The following is a 22,454-nucleotide window of genomic DNA, read 5'->3' as shown; positions in this document are numbered from 1 at the left end:
GGTTTCAGAATTTTGACAATCAATACGTTGGCGTTACTTGGTCAGTGTACTTTCGAGATCAAGTAGATACAGTACAATCAAAAGTTAGTGAAATAACTCTGAATGAAGAACAGGACACAAGATTTTCCAATGTTGAGGTTAAAATTATTATTCTGACAGCCACGTTTTAGCGCGTTCATATCGTAATTATTGAGCGTCTGAGAATATTTCAAGAGTTTTGCATTTGGCGAAAGTAATTTATGCATGTGGGTCAGATCAAATTTGACCCGGACCGACAAAGTGCTATAAGTTTTCAGATATTGTAGTACAAATTTTTATAACAGAATTTACAATAGCTTCCTGAGCCAATACAAATATGTTAACGCTTAATCCCAGCCGCGGCTTATAAAAAGTGGAAGAAAAATTAGCCTTCAGGGGCTTCAGCGAATTTTGGTTTTTTCGGTTTTGGCTCATTTTTGAGCCGTCATTCTCTAGATAGTTTTACAGTTTTGACTGCATATATAAAAACCCATGTGTCGTCACCAGTAACAATGTGTTGGATGAATATAGGATTATCAGCTACATTGTCAAGCATACATATCTTTTGCGACCTCTACTCGACTGCGTTTTTGCATAAGATTTAGGTCTTTTGGTGCGAGTCTAGCATTGACATGCCTGAGATCCTGTGATATATCTCTGTTGCCAACCATAAAAAAAGTTGTACCAATCTAAGAAATAAATGTTATCCATTCGGTTTGATTCAATTTTAAACGGGGTGAGTCCGGGTCATATTTGGTCTTTAGTGTATTATTTGTAAATATTTTCACTTAAAATGTTTGTATTTCGTTCGGTTCATTCGTATGATACACACGATCTACAGATCTGCATGAAAATATGTTTAATCGTAGCCAATGCAATTTAAACGCTTAATTTTTTTTCCAGGAAATTTTGGATAAAGTTAAAAATTTCCTTTTGCATTCCATTTTTGCATCGAGGGAGACTGGGTCGTAGCTACGAGTACATACAAATGCATTCGTACTGAATGCACTCAATACTTATGCCGCTATTTGCTCAATAAACACCCAAATAATGTGGCTGAAGCATGCTGTTGCGTCGCTGAGGATTCTTCAAAGCACTTTCATGCCCAAGTGCCATGCTAATGAGCCCTCAACTAGTAGACAGCCTGTCTTGTAAACGAAACCGTATGGCGTTTTCCAGCGCTATAAAAAATACGCTTCCTTTTTGTCCGTTGAATAAAGTTGCGGTTTGGAAAACCGGGTGGCACTTGAACGCTTCGTTTTGTCAATTATTCACACGCGAGCAGTTCTTCAAATAAAGTGTGATTATGAGGAAATCAGGCGCATTTCAATTATGTACGCTACTGGGACAATTTATTAATACTTCGAGTGCAATTATCACGAACTTTAAAATATTTTACATATGCGTTTGTGCTAGGCAACATTTTTATGCAAATAATTTAGTTTCAATGTTGTAAGAAGCGCGATTCAACGCAATTCTCGCAAATAATTATACTCTACAACCAATTGTCACCTTTTTGATACTGTGCTACAGAAAAATTCCCACTTAACTTCATAGCAGAGTGACCGAATGCTCAGTGATTAATGATTTCCTCCGCATGCTGTGGCCACAAGAGGCAGTCGCGGGTAGTCAGACGCGGATAGGCAGGCGGCCAGTAGTAAGCTGTTAGATGAGATTTTAATCGGCATATATCCGAAACGATACATTTTCCCAATTAGTTGAGGGTAACATTGCGTGCCTTGGGCCAGCATCATTCACCTGATAAATGCATCACTTTTGCTCTCACTTCATAGACACTACGTGTACATTTTTTTTATAACGTTACATTGCGGCGATATACAAGCGGTTTTCAACTGATGATCTATCGTTAATTTACGACAACAAACTCTCTTTATGTTAAATATGTTTATGAGTAAAATGTAGGCAATCGTAAGTGGCTCAATCGCGCTGAGGTGAGAATAAAATAAGAAAATAAATGTGCTTATGTAGATAATGAAATAAAAATCACAAAACCCTAGAATAATGAGCACAACAGGTTGTTTACTGATGAGGTTACCACACAGCCCTCTGTGTTCGAAAATATAACGATTGTCCGTCATTCAGTCTGACGAGAGTCGTGAAAACAAATTAATCTTCTTGCTTCGTTTATTACATCCATTGCCCGAAAATACCGCTTGCTCTCTTAAGCGTCTAGTCAAAGCCGACGCAATGCACAGCAGGAGGAGCAACATTTTGTAACGTTACTTCGTATCTGAGCTCAGCGGCAGTGGTTCAGTTATTAAAAACATTGTTTAAAGTCTGATCTTTGCTGTTGTAGTGGACTGTCAGAGTTCAGTACGCAGTCGCGCATGTTTCTGCTCTTCGTATGTCTTGGTTTTTTTTTTTTTTTTGTCTTTGCGCCTACTGCCACCACCATTGCCTTCTGTTTAATGATCAATTTGTAGGCTCTTCTGATCGTACCGCCAGCGGGCACACACCATCACCGCTTTCACACCCTCGCCCTTGGTGCATTGCGCTTGCTGGCAAACTATCTTGCTGCCACCACACGATCTGGCGAACTAATGACTTTCGAAAGGTGGGTGTGCTTGCGTATTGCGTTTGAATATGCTCGTATGTGCTTGAGTTTTCTGGTTACGAATTCAATTCAGGAAATATTCGGCTCTTTATGTCAGTCAGTCAGTCTACGGTTGACGGACGAATGACGAATGTTTGTTACTTTCGGCAATTTAGCAGACATTCGGACTACGTTTGCAATGTGCATTGAAATTTCGCACAGTGATTAAATTAAGAAAATTATTGATTACAATTAATGCTCTTAAATCTTAAATCAGCTAAGGAAGCTTACGCGATTATATCCACTTGTGAAATTTAAGAAATCGATTTATATTTTTGCATTTATATCGAATGTACCTGTATTTGAGAATATTCTCAGAAATGTTGAAGGGGGCAACAAATTTCGGAGATAGGAAATAGTTTCGGGGATAGGAGTATATTTGCAAGAATTTTTAACTAATTTCCAAAACATTAAACGCGTTTTTCTGGAATGGACTTGAAATTTTTCTGGACGTTCTTAGATATATTTTTCAGGTAATTATCGAAGAAATAAAATAATTATCGAAGAAATAGCTCTACATTTTGTCAAAAATCTGAACTTCGATTAGTCGATCATTGCCTGTTTTTATCTATAGTAACATTAAATTTTTGTTTTGTTTGTTTTGTTGTTAGATTTTAGATTATAATTTTAAGTAGAAAAACCTTGTTTAACCGATTATTAATTTATTAAATAAAAAATTCACCAAAAACGCATTTTTTTTTTACTTGCAAGTGGGTATAACCTCTTAAATTAATTCACTCCAGTATTTACGGGTTAGAGCTCCGCTGAGGTCTAAATCGGTGACTATTTTAGCATTCGTTTAAAGAGTCGTCTTACAGTAAATACATTGTATTCGAAACCGCTGACATAAGATTTAACGATTTAGGCTCTAAAAGAGGAGAGAGAAAAATGCGTTTTCTTCAGCTCTGTGAAAAAATATCTCACCTCAATGCTTCAGTGAGATTCTTCCACTTCCAACTGATTTTTGTGATGGTGGCCAAAAATTTTAAAAGCTTAAAGCCCCATCGCGCGATATTTGCTTATTTTCTAGCTAAGTACTAAGGGATTGCTTAAAATAATATGTAAGGATTTTACTACCAATTTTCGAACAGTATTAATTTTTTCTCTGGGGCTAACACCTTGAAATTCAGGTAAAGTTTTACTTTTTATTAGGGCATTTATGTCTTTGAAAATAGATATCAGCGACAGTCTGTTCGACTGCTCCGTCAGAACAGGAAAGAACCTCTTCGAGCCGTGCGATACCAAAAGAGGTTGCAGACAAGGCGACCAATTTTAGAACGATTACTTTCATCTAATGCTTGCGAAGATAATTCGTGCTGTAGACCTAGCCGTATCTTTTCCAAAAGTCACTGACGATTTCGACATAGTGCCGCAGCAATAGGGCGGTGTGTGCAGCATTCTCAAGAACGAGAGCAAGACAAAGTATCTCCTGTCATAAAACAAAGGTTGTCAATGATTGTAAGATCATGCCACTGTTGACAGTTATAATTTCGAGGTAGTGAAAGACTTCGTATATCTTGAATCCAGCTTAAATACCAACAACGACGTCAGATACGAAATCAATCGGAATCTCTTGCCGACAGGTGCTTTCATGGGATCAGCAGGCAATTAAAAAGTAGAGCTGTCTCTCGCAAAACCAAACTAATGCTCTATAAGTCACTCATAATACCGGTTCTGCTTTATGGTTACCGGCTCAAAAGCATGGACGATGACGAACAGCGATGAGCATTCTTTAGGAGTGCTCGAGAGAAGAGTTCTTCGAAGGAATTTGACCGCTTATGCGTTGGCGAGGGTAGTACTTCCTGTTGAGCAAAATTCAGACAGAAGGATCAAGTCGGTGCAGACCAAGCGAAACTTTAAATATCCAATTGGGTAATTGTTCGCCATGCAGAGACGTCTGGCTAGGACTAATCAATGCGGCCAAGAACTGCTTGTAGTGCCAACCTGATGATGATGACAGTCTGTTCGAAGTTATAGCACTCAATTCAAATATCGCATATTTACGAATCCATACTATTTTGTTCTCAGAACATAACACATTTTCATCAAAGCAATATAATATAATCGGCAAACAACAAAGACATTAAAATTAGAACAATGCTCTTCTTAAAAAAAAATAATGATATGTATCATATGTTGTACGAGCATTGAGGCAGGCGCCTGCAGGGATGCTTCAAGTCAGTTCAGTGAAACGATCACGGCTTGATGATCTTGTCGTTGTGAAATCAATTTTGGACGACATTTAGCTTTACATGAAATGCGATAAACGCAGTGAAGAATGCATATCTATGCATGTATATATGAATGTGTGTATATGCTATGGCAACAATAGCAACACTAATTTCCGTTGACTTTTGCCTTTGGAGGAAAAACAGTCGAAACAGCAGGCAACATGCTTTTAGGGAAATTTTCGCGCTAAAAACGGTGGGCGCGCGCTGTTTTCATTCCACGAAAAATCAAATGACATTTAAGGACCCTACTAACTATTTCTAGGATGTACATATGTATGCAAGCATTTTCTCGTATCTAAATACACATGTATGCGTATGTGTGTGTGTGTGCCGTATATCAAATAACTGCAAATAGGACTTGCATTTGAAGTTCCATGCTTATGTGTTTTGGTTTGTATATGTATGTGTCTGTAGTTTGCGCGTTGTTATTAGCTCCAGCAGCGTGCCATGAATATGCCACTTAGAGGTGTTTATGATGCCCACCTGCCGGGCGATGAACGAAACGCTATTTGCAAGATATTTTGTAAACTATGCTGTCTAAGAAAGGTTTTATTTGCATTGCAGCGACAACTGACTAGTTGGACGCGCCAGCGATACCTGTTCCGGCTTTAGTCAGCTTATTGGTTATTATGGTATGAGTTGGTTGGTTGAGCGCGCGAAAAAGGAAACAATATAATTGTAGAATTGCGCGTTTGTACGAAAATTTAGCGCTTCATTACAACGTCAATCCGGCATTTGTTTGGCAACAAACACAACATAATTGTTACACATGAATATCTCCCATTGGCGATTGTTGCGCGGAGAAAGACAGCTTTGAATGCGCATATTAGTGCTGCTAATAGGTTAGGAGCAGTAAGCGCATGCTTATGGCGTTCATTATTTATTTCTTTATCGAAGTAGTGATAAAGAGTTATTACATAATATCTGAAAAGAAAACTTCGACGTTTTTACTACAGAAATATGAAAAATAATAATAATAAAAAAATCAAAATACATTTTTTTTATTGCAATTCAGCAACTATGAATGCCGTTAGTTGTTAGTGGTAGTCCTTTGTTACGCTTTACGCTTATTTGCCAAACAGTTTGTACAACTTTAATAGCTGTAAATTACAAATCAATTCGTTGTGGCAAGTAGCGAAGCCACAACGCCTGTCACGCTGTTACCTTACCAGTTGTCAGCAAGAATGTTGGCTGCCAATAAATGTTGCCACTTATTTAATACATATCTACACTACAAACAACGCACACACACACATATACATACATGTATACATATGCGCTTGCAACGTTCCGATAAGGCCAATTGTGATGTCCTTGATCAGATGTGTTAATGATATTATCAGTGTATCGTTATGTGTGTGTGCGTGTTGGCCTTTCCTTCCACCACATTTACTATGACAAATTAGCACAGCGAGCCCTGCTCCTCGTATTGACACATTCACATCCACAGTTTACCACATACCAAGCAATGTTGACATCGGTTAACCGAAGACCGACCACTATTCGGCTGTGCAGCGGTATAAATTGAACGGTGCGCTTGAAGTTTTCCAAATTCGAATTTATGCAGCAATTTAGTTGCAGCATGTGGTAGGTGATGTTGGGATATGTGTATGGATTTCGTGGCCAATGCAACCTTGAGGAGGACACTGTGACTAGAAACTTATACTCGTACATATACATATTCTTTTGCTATTGAAATTGAGAAATTTCGGTTGACACGGTAGTATTTGATTTTATCAAAAAAGTTTTCATATTTATATTGCTATTGTAGAACTACTTAATATTCACAATATAAAATTTCATTTATCCTACATGTGTGGTAGAGCGTCACCTTATCATAAGTTTTGAGGTTGATCGGCAAATCAATACGTTTTTGAGGCAATAAACCGACTACTACAAACATCAACCCAATTTTAAGAAAAGGCTCTCCTTCTCCAAAATTGACTTGATTTTGGATTTGAAATCCGTCATTATTTGAGTCTGTATTTTTTGATCTTACTTAAACCTCCTTAGCCATTTAGTTCTAAACTTTCGTATACGACACATTTTCGACACAAACAATATTTACACACATACATATTATATGTACTATAAGTATAATTTTTCCAGTTCCATGTCGTTTCTAAAATTTTAGTAAGCGAAGTCGTCCCTTTTACGAAAGAATATTACTGATGGGCTTAAGGACCCTGACACTTGGCGGCAGTGTGTAAGAAATGTCTAATGCGGTCAAATACCTAGTTCCCACATTAGACTCTACCTTACGATGGAATAGGCATGTGAAACTAATACTGTCTAAAGCAACAAAAACACTCATGGTATGCTATATACCATGATCGATTATTACATATAAAGCGATTGCTTGGGCATCGAAGGCAATGCAGACTTCCATAGGACTTCCACTCTCGAAGCTGCAAGAATTGGTTGCGTCTGCGCCTCTGTGACAATGCGCACATGCCCAACCGCAGCACTCGAAGTATTGCTGAAGCTCACATCCTTTCATATAGTAATTAATCATACAGCAAAGCATATATGTACATACAATGCTACTCTGCTGCAGCAGCGGGGTATGGAAAAAGAATATAATTTCGTCTAAACAAATAAAAGCCTTAGGTGAAGATACACCACTGGCGCCCATTCCAAGCGACGGCTTTACGAAGTGGGTAAACTTCACAAAGAAGTTTAAAGTTACTCTCTGCAGTAAGGCTGACTGGAATGGTTCCATGTTCGCCACACTACTGAGGTGCAGCACAATTCCGTGACACACTGATGGTTCCAAAATATCCAAATTCATTAGTGCAGGTAATGCAGGACCTCAACTTTCCATAGCCATGGGATGTATTCCGAGCATATTTCAAGTAGAAGTCTTTGCTATAAGTCAGTGTGTGTTTAAAGCCCTTGGATCCATATTCGGATAGGGATCAAATCACCGCAATAACGCTCAGCAAGATCCTCTAATTCATAAGATGGGCCTTTGTGAGTACATGTAATAGAGGAGAGATCACAATAAATAAATTTTATTCTAATCTCTACATATAATCCCAGTTAAAGGTATGTGTTCGAAATTTTCAGATATTATGCCATTCAAAGGCTTACACCTAAGCAACTTTTAAAATTCTTGAAATTTATTTCCAAAACTACCGATGATAATTAGCTCTATTGACAAATAAATTCTATTTTTTTTTTGATTCCCTATGTTCCAACACTTTATTTGAGCGAATTTCAGATGGCCGAATCGAATTTAGAAATGGGCATTTGAAAACCTAGGTTATGTTATTCAAATATGTTAGATAAATTTTAGTGAGGATACATTAATTGCAAAATTTGATCGACAAAGAGGAACAGTTAAGTAAAATTTGTAAAAGCCATGCTTTCAAATACCTTTGCTCACCAAGTTTGGCTGCCAGTGAGTTTCTCTTGCTCACGAAAACCAAGGTCATACCAATTTTATAAAAAATACGATTTACTCGATTTTACATTTCAGTCTAATTTGAAAGCCAGAGATACTAATATTTGTAACGTAAAATAAGTCCGGGGTAAGTTTAATGATTTGGTTCGCCAGCATTGTACAATATTTTACTATCCAATATGTAATGCAAAGTTATTACCAAAACCACATAAGTATGTTTTCAGCATAATTTTCAAAATGTCGGCACTTTGTTACTTTTTCAGAAAGATTGATGAAAAGGTTTCAGTTTGGTAACGAATAAAAAAAATGCACTTGCATTACAATAATTACTTAATATAAATATGTATTTACTTTTTATATTCACTTATTACCATTCCTCTGGTCACATTAATTTTTCATAGGTCTGTTCGCATTCCTTGTTCTTTTGTGTTTTACAATTTCCGCGGTGGCGTCAAAGTTAATAGAAATCATTTCTGATTATTAATTGAGTTTACTCGATACACTCGTAAGAGTCTTTGCTTACTATAGGTACGCGTCTCTGCTTAAGATGTGGAGTATATCGGTTCCCTATAGCAATTGTTTCCTTTATTCCGATCTTTTTTTTATTTTATTTTTTTTAACTGGAAACCACACAATAGACCAGTTGTTGCGTGAAATTTTGTAATTAATCAAATTCACACGCTTCGTCATTCTAAAACGTTAACCACTGACCTAATGAATGGTTACGAAGTGGTAGGTGGAAAGCGTGAAAAGGATATGCGTGAAGCTACGCACCTTTAACTTGCACAAATACTTTAGTATGTATGTATGTATTCGTGTATGCAAATATGTGTTATTGTAAGAAATATGCATATTACGCATGTAATCACACATAACTAATGCAACCGGATGTAGTTCTCTTGATTATATTTACACGAAGTGTTATTGTTAGTTTTGATTACGGACAACCTCTCTCTCTCTCTCGACAATGTGTCGTGGCTGTTAGTCCGATTTTCGGATATTTTTTTAAGTCCTATTCCATAAGGCTTTTAAAATGTTATAATCGGTAGTCCACCGACCCTTCAATACTTAATTATACTCTAGCTGTCAGTTTTCAGGTCTCATGTTTTCGTAAAATACACTCTTCGTGTATTTTCTGTTTCAAATGGAGCTTTTAGTTTTGGTGACAGCTTTTTTCGCTGATGGATTTTTCCAAGTTTTCAACGTCGCCTTTAAAATAGAGTCCTGAATAGAAGGATGTCAACGTTTAATCCAATTACCTATACACTTGTTATAAGCCTCAGCTGGGATAGTCTTCAGCGAATTTTTGTGTTTTTCGGTTTCGGCTCATTTTTGGAGCGCTAATCGTTGGATTATTATACAGTTTCACATCATATTTGAAAACCCATCTGTTGTCACCAGTAATTATGTGTTTGAAGAATGTAGGTACCTTAGCACATTTTTTGAGACCACTGCTCGACGTCGTTTTTCATTCTGTTCAGGATTCATATTTCTGTTACTTATTTCTTTCAAAATGAGGCCGGCATGATGTTACCATCAATAGCGAACGTAATAACATGATGTTGATCAACTTTATTTTCCGGAATTAGATGAAAACGACGCGAACGATCTTTATTTCCAACAAGACGATGCGCCGTCTCATGTTTCACGTCTAAACATGGATACATTGCGTGCAAAGTTTGGCGACTCGTTAATTTCGAGAAATGGCCCAGTCAAATGGCAGCCAAGGTCATGCGTTTTAACGCATATAGATTATTTTAACTAGGGCTTTCAGTGCTCTATATGTATATTTCAGATTTCCAGCACTGGGTTACCGAAAATTAATAAGTTTGAGATATTCAAACGTATCCATGGTGGCCATTTGGCCGTCATTTTGTTTCATTCATACATGGCATAAAATTATCTGCATAACAAAAAAAAAGAACCAGAACCCATTTTGAGTGTTTGATTTTATTGTAACATCACTTCATGTTTGCTGGTAGACCCAACTGACTGATAAAATTAAGATAACAGACCTTAATGAAAGATCTTTTTTTTCCTCATTGAGTAACCTTAGGTTGACTTGAAGGTGAGCAAACAAAGTGGTTAGAAAGAAGGAGCAAGACGTTTTCGGATGACTGCAAAATGCTGGCCGGTTACGTTTTCAAATTTAGTTATATGTACTTAAGGTATAATTGCTATAATAAGTGCTTCTGTGAAGTGTATTATAGCTTCGCTTCCCTGATCGTTTAATCGGAGGATCGAGCAAGAGGTGCCTACTTAGATATGCGCTAAGTCTATTCAGCTACGCCAATATTTTCTTTTAAATTATAGGGAAGAAAAGTAGACACATGAGTAGTAAAATTATTCGTTAATTATGTATAATTTAATTAAGTACTAAGTCCAAAAAATAGAGAAATTGTTAATTTGTTAAAACTATTTTTGCTTTCTATTAGTCTCATATATAATATTTTTAAACATATACGTATATATTCGCTGCCTGTAATTATGCACATAATTGCATTATAGCGTATTTTAAAACTAATGTTATAGTAATTTTTTCCTCACACTTTTTTTTTGAAATAATATTAGCGGCAAACGCTTATCGATCATGCCATTCGAGGCGGTAATTTTGTGGGGCCATTATTTGCAGCCTAATTTGAACAAATCGTCAAAAATAGGTACCTCTGCATAAGAAATTTGCTCAAACAACGTGTTAATGATTTATGCGTGTGTAATATATATAGCTATGTATAAATGCCTTGTATATACGAACATATATATGCATGTATATATAATATTTGAATACACAAATACCTCAAAAACGCCCACTTAATATTATTGTATTAAACATTGCGGCTTTGTGCTGTGGTTCACCGACTCATAAAACAAACACTAAATAAACCTCGTGTATATTTCAAAATAGTAGAAACAGAGATGGAAAATGTTTTCACGCCTGTGATTGGCTGGCTATAACTAGTTGCGCTCGAAAAACTAGCTCAAATTTGTATTTTTTTTTTTAATTTTTGTTGTTGTTATTGGTATTTTCTACATTTACCTGCTCCTTGAGTGTACCTACTACAATTTGACAGCGATGGCGGGCATCTTGTAGAAATATACCAACAACAACATTCGTTTATTCAACGCCGGTTTTATGTGTAGTTGTTGTAACCTATACACACAACATATGTATACGCTTGCCTCAAATTGAGCACTCCAGAAACCTGCACGAAGAGTCGACGATCTTGACATAAGATCGACAAGTTAGTCAGTTATGAAGTTGCTACGAAACAGGCAGCACAACATACGCAACAAATTATTTCCGTTTCGTCAGTTTTTAATAGTTATTCGCCTGTCAAACCAATAAAGTGTTGTGTTCTATTAAGTTTATTTGTGTAAATGGCAAACAAAAAAAAACAATAAACTAACGGTATTTAAATAATAGTAAAACAAAGTGTACATATGTGTGTTGTACTTAACGCACATATTAAAGTTTAATTATATTATAAGCAGTAATTTATTTAAATATAAGTGAAAAAAAAACTTTGAAAATTTTGAAAAAGTGGTGTAATTATTAGATTACAATAATACCCACTACTAAAGTTTTAATAAAAAAAAAAAACTCATAAATTTTACTTGGAGCTGAGAAACGATGACAGTAACTGCATTTGCGGCCGCAATGCACAGACCCTTTTTCAATGGATACGCCACAATGCAAGGTAAGTGTCAATAAAGTTGGCCACTCAAAGATTTCATCGTCCAAAAAAAAAAAAATTGAGAAATTCGCAAATAAGCATATAAGCATTGTGTGTGCGTATAAATAAAAAATTTAAATAAATTTGTTAAAAAAGGGTAAACATAAAACGGCGATTAGCAATTTTTACTTTAATTTACAACAAATTGATTATAAAAATACTTAAATTTTTTTTCTTATTATTACTTTTTTTTATTGAATGTGCAGTACACTTATGGATTTCGAAATATATTTTTTTTTCATTTTTTTAAGCATCAAATTTAAATTATGAAATAATAAAGTTCTTAATTTTTTTACGATTTTTGATAGTACATGATTAAAATGTAACTAAAAGTAACGGTTTAATTAATTTTATTACTTGACTTTGAGTTTTAATTAATTTAGTTATTATGTTATGATACGCACATATGGCAACACCAAAGAAAATCATGTTTACTTTTATTAATATTATTCTTAATCAGAATCCTTCTAAAAAAAGCTTTACACAGATCATAACAGAGTTCTGCATATTTAAGGTGTGCCTGTAACTAATATAGAGTTTGGGAAACACTGCTACAATTCATAGCACAATGAGATCATCCTCTCTTAAACTTTCTAAAACATAAACTACACTTAAAATCATTTCCTACTGCGTTCACTAAGTAAAATTTAACAGTTCGACATTTAGCACAGCTATACACTAACATATACTATCTTACATGCCACTTCGCCTATTAACACCATTAACAGTCACAGTTGGTAGTATGTTGCAGACAATCGTGTGACCTTGCGCTGTTCAATGTTATTGCCCGTGTAACTTCCGTAGAAGTCAATTGTTGTCATTCGTTTTGTTTACATATGGAAAAGCAAAAACATTTGACATTTTTCAACGATGGGTAAACTGACAGATTGCCTACTAATAAAGAACATTAAATGAAGAGAAATAATTTTTAAACGCCAAAGTCATATGGTAAGTGCTGAGTGTAGACGCGTGCGTGCACGTCGCTACTAAAAGACCGCTTGAAATTCCATTTTACCTGAACTTAGCACTACTCGTTTAATATGTAGTTGTAGGCGCATCTCTTAGGGTTCCTGCCGCGTTCCGCGCAATTGGAAAATTAGTTTTTATTACACACTGAGTTATTGTGAGTATGGATGATGTGTACATTTCAGAGTTTTAGACATTATGCGCACACACATGCATATAGTTTTCCAAAATTGGTTTAAAATCTTTATAACTTATTATATGCGTATACATGACTATTTCGAGAGTGGCACAACTTAACATTTGACTGTTTTGCTTTTGTAGATGCGGGACAAGGACGCGTCAATCAATTGGGTGGTGTGTTCATAAATGGTCGCCCCTTGCCGAATAATATACGCTTGAAGATCGTCGAAATGGCCGCCGAGGGTATACGCCCTTGTGTAATATCCCGTCAGTTGCGCGTATCACATGGTTGCGTTTCGAAGATTCTCAATCGCTATCAGGAGACCGGCTCCATACGTCCGGGTGTTATTGGTGGTTCTAAGCCACGCATTGCGACACCAGAAATTGAGAATCGCATTGAGGACTACAAACGTCAAAATCCAAGTATTTTCTCTTGGGAGATAAGAGATAAATTAATACGTGATGGTATTTGTGATCGCACTACAGCACCGTCTGTTTCGGCGATTTCGCGATTGGTACGCGGACGTGATGCGCCCGGCGATGATGATGGACAGAAAACACAATCCGGTTCAGAACATTCACACAAGCTCTCCGATGAGGAGGCATCGGATTGCGAGAGCGAGCCTGGAATAGCGCTGAAACGTAAACAGCGTCGCAGTCGCACCACTTTCACAGCCATGCAATTGGAAGAGTTGGAACGGGCCTTTGAGCGCACGCAATATCCAGATATTTATACGCGTGAGGAATTGGCGCAACGCACTAATCTCTCAGAGGCACGCATACAGGTGTGGTTCAGCAATAGACGTGCACGTCTGCGTAAGCAAAACACTAATGGACCTTCGCCAGGCAGCAATGTTAACGCCATGACAGGCAGTTATGTGCCGCACCAGCTGCCACCAGTTGCTGCTGCCGCAGCGGCGGCGAATAACTATGCTGCAGCGGCTGCTGCTGCTGGCATGTTGCCGTCGGTTTCGTCCGAAGCCACAGCAATGGCTGCTGCATATCAACAACAAGTCTATGATTTCTATGCTGGACACCCCACGGCACCAGTGGCGAATCTATCATCGAGTACTATTGTACCGGGCACCGCTTCCATGACGCCACCGCATCAATATTACGGTTCCGCTTCCAACTATAATTTTGCCTCGCATAATCTACTCGGTAACAGTTCGAATGCAGCAACATCAAGTGGTACCGATGTTGGAGCAACGTTACAGTCGCAATATCAAGCGATCTCACCGCTGATGCGCTCAAACAGCAATAATAACAATAACAACATGAACTCATGCCAAAGTAGCAACAATCATAATCTCAATTACGCAACAGAAACCGCGACAGATTCCAATCAGCTGATGACACGTGATGAGAGTCCCAATGCATCGGTGTCACCAGCATTCGGCACTACTGCTAATAACAGTGGCATACAATTACCACCCACACCCAATAGTTTAACTGCCGTTATTGGCAATGAATCGCATGTGAGCGGCAATACTATTGGCGCAACGAGTGGCGCGCATGCGTCTGAAGAATTGCAAAGTGCTTTGAAGACAGAACCACAACAAATGCAACAACTATACGGTAGCTGGAATGCATCAATGGCACAGCAACAAACAACATCAAATGTCAATATCCCTACCACACGACCCACAGCACCACTCTCACCGGAGGACTCGCTAAACTCGAGTTCGTCACAAATGCCCGAGTCGGCGGCGGCGGCGCATATGATGTTCCAACATCAGCGTGATTTTACGCACAATCATTCCCAGTATGCACCACCAACGGCATCATCCTTCCACACGCATGCGCATCATCATGCTGCTGCTGCCGCACAATATGCCTCGTCGCATTTGGGTTTCCATCACAGCCCGGCGGCGGCTAACATGAGTTCCACAACAAATGGCGGTTCGTCTCACTTTATGCAACAGAATTTCGGTAGTGCAGGTTTTAACTCCTCACCGAAAATGAATTATCCCACAGTGCCACAGCCATTCTATCATTCCTGGTACTAAGCTGGACTTCGGGGATTTATCTACTTTGTATATACTTATTACACTAATTTGTAAATGTTATGTAACATATTTTATTTTATTATATTTTAGTACTTGAGTTCAGGTGTTATAAAATGAGGCTTTCGTTTTAATCAGTTATTTTAATAATATAGTGTATACATACATATTTATCTACCTAAGTGAACTAAGTGAGGCGCTGCTTATATTACAAGTAGAATATTAATATCGTTCCAAATTTATCTTTGAAATAAACTAATTTGCCATTGTTTTAAGAATAATGAATTCTAGTTTTAGTTTTTAAGAAAATTATGCTTTAAATTTAAAAATTTTACAGTGGTGTGTAATCTTTTTTACTTTTCCTTTAAACATAATAAAAAAATTAATTAAAAAACGAAAACCTTATGAATATACCACATTTGCTTTATTATTGTACAATATTATACTACATATTAAATATTATTAACATTTAGTAATTTTTAGTTAAAAATTATTATAATAAATATAATAGTATATTGTTAAGTTATTGGACAATCAATTGCAATAACTATGAGAAGAGTCGAACATTACAGCTTTGGAACTGTTTTGTTTATATGAAACTATTATAAACGGAAGTAGTATTAATAAAAAATCGAAAATTTTATTTTTTTGCATTTTTTCTGCATATTTATTTTTTTCCTGCAAAAAATGCGTCAAGTCTGGGTGCAGTCCACGTTCGGACACAAAGGAACATATGACTAATGGCATTTTTGATATTTTTATATGTAACGAGCTAATCACTTTTGTTTGAGCAAGTCTTATGAAGAGAGAAATGAGTTTAATCATTAAAAATCGTACAAAATTTTAATTTATTTTATATGACAGCGTTGAAGACAAATGGTGACCAACATGGTCGCCAACTATAAGCTCAAAATATTTAATACTTAATTTTATTCTATATATAATATATATGGACTAATTTATTCCCAATTGCACCATACAGAAATTAATCCAGGTGTACGTTCTTTAAAGATTACACGCACAATTTTTCCAGGGTTATTATAATGGTGTTTCTTCTCTATTTCAGTGAGAAGAAAGCCTTCGCTTACAGTTAGGCAGCGTTTTCTTGTTTAACTCTCTTAGAATGGACTTAAAATATGTTTATTGTATACCTACTAGTTGCATCTCTTTTTTATTGGTATTGGTAACAATAAATTTTCTAAGTATCTATACACAATGTGATTAGAGCTTAGAACGAGGGAATTATTGATCGTAAACATAATAGTATGTACTAAGCTAAAATACATTTTTGATATGTTTCGAAATGAGAATTTCTCGATTTTGTTCTTAAGGGGCACACTTAGTGTGACATACTAAAAAAAAACGACTGTATCAATTGTTTTAAAATTTTAAGAGTATATTTATACATACTTTAAAAATATACAGTAAATTTTTTTAAGATCAAAATTGAAAATATATTCGGTTACACGCGATCTCTGACGTCGCTAAAAAAGTTTTCTCTACTTTTGCAGTTGTTACGGGTTTTTCGGCGAATAAAACATAAAACAAGAAAAAAACAATAACTTCTATAATACCCTTCACAAATACAAAAGGTTCCTTGCAAGAACTTGATTCTGTTCGAACAATCTGTATGGTAGCTATATGCTATAGTGATCCGATCTGAAAAATTCCTGCGGATATTGCATTATTGCCTTATGAGCAGCTTCTTGGTGGTGGGGTGCAAATTTCTGATTGCTATCTCAAAAACTGAAGGACTGGTTTGCATATATACGGACGGACAGACAGATATGGCTAAATCGACTCAGCTCGTCACACTGATTATTTATATATACACGTTGTAGGGTCTCTGACCTTTCCTTTTGCGTGCAACAAACATCGTGGAAAGTTTAATATACCCTGTTCAAGTTACACGGTCGTATAAAAATGGACAAAAATGGTGGCGTTTAAAAAAAATTATTTTAGCCAAAATTTTGATAATTCCAAAATTCGATTTTTTATTAGATAAAAAAAATGGTAGATTATTGCATGGGGAACTATATACACAATATAGGTATAGAATAAGTTCATAGTGATCGGTTCATTTGTCTCCGATTAGTCAAGCAAGTAAATTCGATAAATGCTGTTTTGAGAAAAAAACACTTTTAAAGATAAACTGATTAAGCTGATTAAACTGAACAGTTACATTTTAGAAGACTGTAACTCAAAAACTATATGAGATTTAAAATCTTTGTTTATTATTTTCAAAACTATAATCTATCGAAATGTACAACAAAAATTTTTTTTTAATATTATACTAGGTGTACACCTTAATTTTAGATAAATACTCAAGTTAATCAATTAAGTTGCATACGCCAAAATCAATGGTGGGTGACAATACATATGTAATTATAATAATTTCTTATATATATATTACATGAATGTCGTTATTAAGCTTTTAAAAAATTTCACTGTAAAACTAATTGATTATTATTAATTTATGTTTTTCTTAATTTTATTTTGCAGATGCTGCTGTAAATTAGTTCGCAGTGAGTCATGAATTAAACAAAACATATTTTTCTTAAAATTATTATTTCTTGTAGTCATAGGTACTCTCTGTTACATACATGTTTTTTTTTTTGGAATTCCTTCACTTTACGTACTCAATGACATACACTTATATTTGTATTTTCAGCTTAAACTCTCGGTAAGCTAAAAGGTAATTAATTAATATAATTTGTTGCCGTATTTAGATTGAGAGCTATTAAATTTATTTTCGTCAATGTTACGCAGATTTATGGCTGTTATAAGCGTCAAAGAAGGCATAAAAAATACCAAAATGTGTGAACTTTGTAATTTTCACGCTATTCATTGATATAATTTCGATATACATACCTATAAATATATATGTACATATATGCATATATTGTAATTGATTGATTCATTATCTGCTAATTGGGCAATTCTAAATGTTCACACTTGTTAACAGCATTCAACAAATAGTTCTACAAAACGATCTTTTTGCTGAAATATCGAAAGTTGTGCTGATTTATATCTACAATGACCTTTTCATGATTTCATTACTTTTCCAGTGAAGAAATAATTCGTCTAAACGATTTTACGCTTAAGCAGAATTAGCACTTAACATTCACTCACCACTTACCGTACAAGAGCGTTTTACACACGATCGGTGAGTACACTTGTGCACTAATCCACATTTGAGGACGACTTTTGATTTTTGGAAAAGATTTCCATTTTCACCACTTAAATAAATATTGACTTTATGGTTTTAGCTGGATAAGTTAGTTGACAGTGCAAATTTACTTATTCATTACAATTTTACATATCCTTTTTGGAATACTTATCTCTGCTCTATCCAATCTGGCGCCTAGAACTCTAGAGATCACAAAAGATGATCTACTTTGGCGTTTACAGCATTTACAATAGGTGTGTTTATATTTCGTACATTTTGCAAAATTTGAGCTGAGGCGATTTAGCCATGGCCGTTTGTCTGTATATACCCGAACAAGTACCTTAGTTTTTGCCATATCGATCTGAAACCTTCCCCATTTCCTTTTCTCCTCAAGAAACTGTTGATTTGTCAGAATTATCAGATATCGGACCAATATAACTTATAGCTGCCATACCAACTGCACGATCATAATCAAGTTCTTATATGGAAAACTTTTTTATTTGACAAGATATCTTCACGAAATTTGGCATGAATTATTGTCAAAAACAACGGTACAATCTAGTTAAACGTTTTTTCATGTTATACATACATGATATATATTTGGTACAAAAAAAAAACACCTGTGAAGGTTTCAGTGTAGGCGAAGTTAATGTTTTTTCTTGTTTTATATACGATTATATGAAAGCTCTTATTTTTTATAAATAAATGTTATGTAAGCTCTTTAAGCGGTAGTGATTCAAATATAAGCTTAAAGCTTCGATAAAGTTGATTATTTCAACTACTGTCGTCGTCGGTAAAAATTCTTTAATCTCTCCATGGAATTGGTAAAGCTTAATTTTGGACTAGAGTTAGCATATTCTTGTGCAAACTTGAAGCCTAATACATTGAATTTTTCTTGCTTTACCGGTTTTCCTAAAAAATATTTTTAATTTTTCGATTGATTTTTTGAGTTTAAGTAGTTGTTGTTATTAATGTGATTTATTTGTGATTCCTAGAAATGGCAATCAGATTTTTGGGACTTCTTAATATACCTTATATAATACTATGCAATAGAACTAATAAACATTTTATAACTTAAAAATGCGGACATTTATTTTCCATATAAGTTTAGGCAAGATTATTTTCCTTTGACACGGCTACGAAGTTATTGTACTCTTTTTAAGGGTCCGTTATAATATCTTACAAAGAAGAATAACAATAATTCATTATGTCGGCGCATGTTGTTTTTCTCAGCCGAGTAAATGCTCATCTCCAACCGGTGAAAGTTTATTCATCGTAGAGTGTCAAGGAACTCTTAACTGCTGTTTCCAGTGTATGATCAGCTGACTGTATTGCACTATATTTCATAAAAACATACTTATTTCTAGCATATTTAATTTTCAAATAGTTCTTACACCGATTATAACCAATTAAGAGTTGCCAAAAATTTAACTATGTTTACTTATACATATGTTTTCGATTAGCTGTCAAGTTCTGCTGGAACTATACATTTATCTACAACTTACACAGTTTCTGCAGATAAAGTTTACGAAAGATGACTTCTGTTAATAGATTTCAAGTTATGAAACTATTTTATATCACAAACCAACAACATGTGTAAAGTGTATCGAAAAATATCATATTAATTGATAAATTTAAATAAATAATAGATTTTTGATCGTAATTCGAATTTTCCGTGGCAATAATTAAAAGCACATTTTCTGCAATTAAGTCCATGGTAGTTGCTAAGTATCCAACTGTTTTTCAAATTTCTATAATAACCTATTCGAATTTCAGATTTTCCTTATTATTGGACACTAGCTACTGGATTTTCAAAAAAAAAAAGAAAACTTATTTTTATTTTTGTAAACATTCGTATAGTATTTTTTATAGCTGAAATCCATTTGATAATTAATGATTTGGCAATTATACGTACATATGTACATATATAGTCAGCAATACACGCAACATACTCGTATATACCATACACACTTCGCTAAAGCGGCTTTCGTAGATCGATGGTTTCGAGGTAGCAATGCACCCACTGAGAGCAAATAAAGTCTAAACGCACTAAATTTCAAGTTTTACTTGCAATTGGTATTAAGCCTAATGTGTTTTTTTTTTGCTTTTGTCTATTTCTTTTAATTTGAAACCGCAGCTTCTTCAACGCAGTGCGGCAGTAGCAAGTTAATTTTCGGTAGCGTAAAAAAATTAACAACAAAAAGTCATATTAATGTAAAAAAAAAATGATAATTCTTGCAGCGAAGATTAATTATGTATTACTTGTGAACATGAGCATGTGTGCGCTTAATGTCGGAAACTCTGCTTTTTTGTGGCTTTAGCTTTGGTCCGCAACAACGGGCTCTTGGACATTTCCAAATGGACACTCGAAACCTGTTCTGCACATTGATAAAAGTTTCAACTTTTCTTCAACATAAAAGTATTAAAAAGTTGTGGGGATGGGGAGGCACAACAAATGTCTACTCCTTGACCAAATTAATGAAGTTTAAACTGATAGAAACACCGCTGATTTAACTACAGCGAGTACTCAGCTTACTCGCCGCGGCTGTTGGTGTTATCGGATGCTGCTTGTTGTCGAAATCTTCATTGTACAGCTGTTTAACAGCGAACTACAACAACTTGCGCTTATGTTTCTAAATTTGGTTGTTCTTTAGACACATTTTCGGAGGTGTAACATTGATTAATGATGTATTGTCTCGAAAGTGAAGTTAATTTTATGAGAAAACTTTTTCATTACTCATAAATACAATATGTTTGAGCTTTCTGATTTTTTTCTTTATAAATTGCATATTTTATAAATAAAAACATATTTGAAATAAGATTTATATAATGGAATAAAATGGAAAATGAAGCAAAATTTAAAAGTTACGATTTTTAAATAAAATTATTTTATTGCTGTTCGGGTAGCAAAATATTCTTGAGCTTTATGAAAAATAATTTTATTTATTTCAAGTTGAATATTAAAGAGTTCGGTCTTAAGAGAGAGAGAAAGTCGGTTTTTGTAATTTTTTTTTGGTAAATATTGCAAAATAATATGGTAACACTTTGAATTCGTGAGTATGTTTTCCAATAATCCATATATCCTAAGTAGTGTGCTCCTAGATTGTGTTTAACTTGTCAGAAAGCAGGGTTTTACTGTAAGAACAATTTATTAGTCGTTAGCCTCATCAACATTTTTACGAAGTATCCTTGTTGTTTTTCTTGATTATGATTAGTAGCCTGTATCATACGAAGGTGTCCATCGCGAAATTGCCCTGTCGGTTGTCGTTATTCTAGTAGCAATGTAATATTTGGCATGGATTTAAATAAAAACAACTTTTATGGAGATCTTTACCTTGATTGTGATAAATCAGTTTAAATTATATATAATGATCCAATCTAAACAATTTTTTCGGAGATTGCAGCGTTGTTTTAGACAATAAGACCAAATTTCGTAAAGATATCTTGTCTAATAAAAAGTTTTCCATACAAGAACTTGATTTTGATCGTTCAGTTTGTATGACAGCTATATTCTATAGTAGTCGAATACCGACAATTCTAACAAATAAGCAGATTCTTCATAAGAAAGGTATGTGTTCAAATTTTCAAATCGATATCTCAAAAATATCGTATATATAGCTGACAGATGTCGCTAATTCGACTCAGCACATCACGCTGATCATTTATTTACATACTGCATTTAATTTTCGAAGGTTCTTTTTGCGTGTTGCAAGCTTAGTGGCAAACTTAATACATATACCCTCTTCAGGTTAAAATAATTCAGTAAACAAGCAGCAAAGACAAGACAAAACCGTGTGATTTTCAAATACAAATTTCAGCTCATTTGAAGAATATTGAACGAAGTAGGCCGAGGTTGCTTATTTAAACGGGCTACATAAGCATCTAGTAAAGGTGCACGCGCTTTTAACCAATAATTTGTGTTCTAATTTTTTTATAACTTTAAATGTCCTTCATTTACATTTTTCTAAATTAATTATGATTCATAAATCCACGATCATTCTAAAATACTGTACAATTATACAAATATAATGCATGGTTATACCTATTTATATATTTATACTTGTAAGCACATCCACATGGTGCGATCGGCAACTATCGTAAACTACATACTAGCCGCTTACTTATGTAGG

At 35.0% G+C, this 22,454-nt stretch overlaps 2 protein-coding genes across 2 annotated transcripts in view; both read left to right on the top strand.

Moving 5' to 3' along the window:
• The first annotated feature begins 11,531 nt into the window (after positions 1-11,531).
• On the top strand, positions 11,532-15,798 carry prd (paired). The gene is made up of 2 exons (XM_014234153.3): positions 11,532-11,967; positions 13,291-15,798. Exons 1-2 carry the CDS (start codon positions 11,901-11,903, stop codon positions 15,156-15,158), a joined length of 1,935 nt encoding a protein of 644 aa, XP_014089628.3. The 5' UTR covers positions 11,532-11,900; the 3' UTR covers positions 15,159-15,798.
• Positions 15,799-17,661: 1,863 nt separating this feature from the next.
• firl (firelighter) overlaps positions 17,662-22,454 on the top strand; it is a 29,124-nt gene continuing 24,331 nt past the window's right edge. Inside the window, exon 1 of the mRNA XM_036358014.2 lies at positions 17,662-17,680. The gene's annotated coding sequence lies outside the window, so the exon portion shown is untranslated. The remainder of the gene's footprint in view (positions 17,681-22,454) is intronic.

This window comes from Bactrocera oleae, chromosome 3, assembly GCF_042242935.1.
Source record: "Bactrocera oleae isolate idBacOlea1 chromosome 3, idBacOlea1, whole genome shotgun sequence".
Classification (NCBI taxonomy): domain Eukaryota; kingdom Metazoa; phylum Arthropoda; class Insecta; order Diptera; family Tephritidae; genus Bactrocera; species Bactrocera oleae.
The sequence above is the reverse complement of the archived record's forward strand: the minus strand, read 5'-3'. Positions and strand labels throughout refer to the sequence as shown.

Excerpts from the sequence above, each read along its gene's own strand:
- prd (XM_014234153.3), top strand. The coding sequence starts at position 11,901 with ATGACAGTAACTGCATTTGCGGCCGCAATGCACAGACCCTTTTTCAAT. Across the intron at positions 11,968-13,290 it reads TGGATACGCCACAATGCAAG|ATGCGGGACAAGGACGCGTC; the intron begins GTAAGTGTCAAT and ends TTGCTTTTGTAG.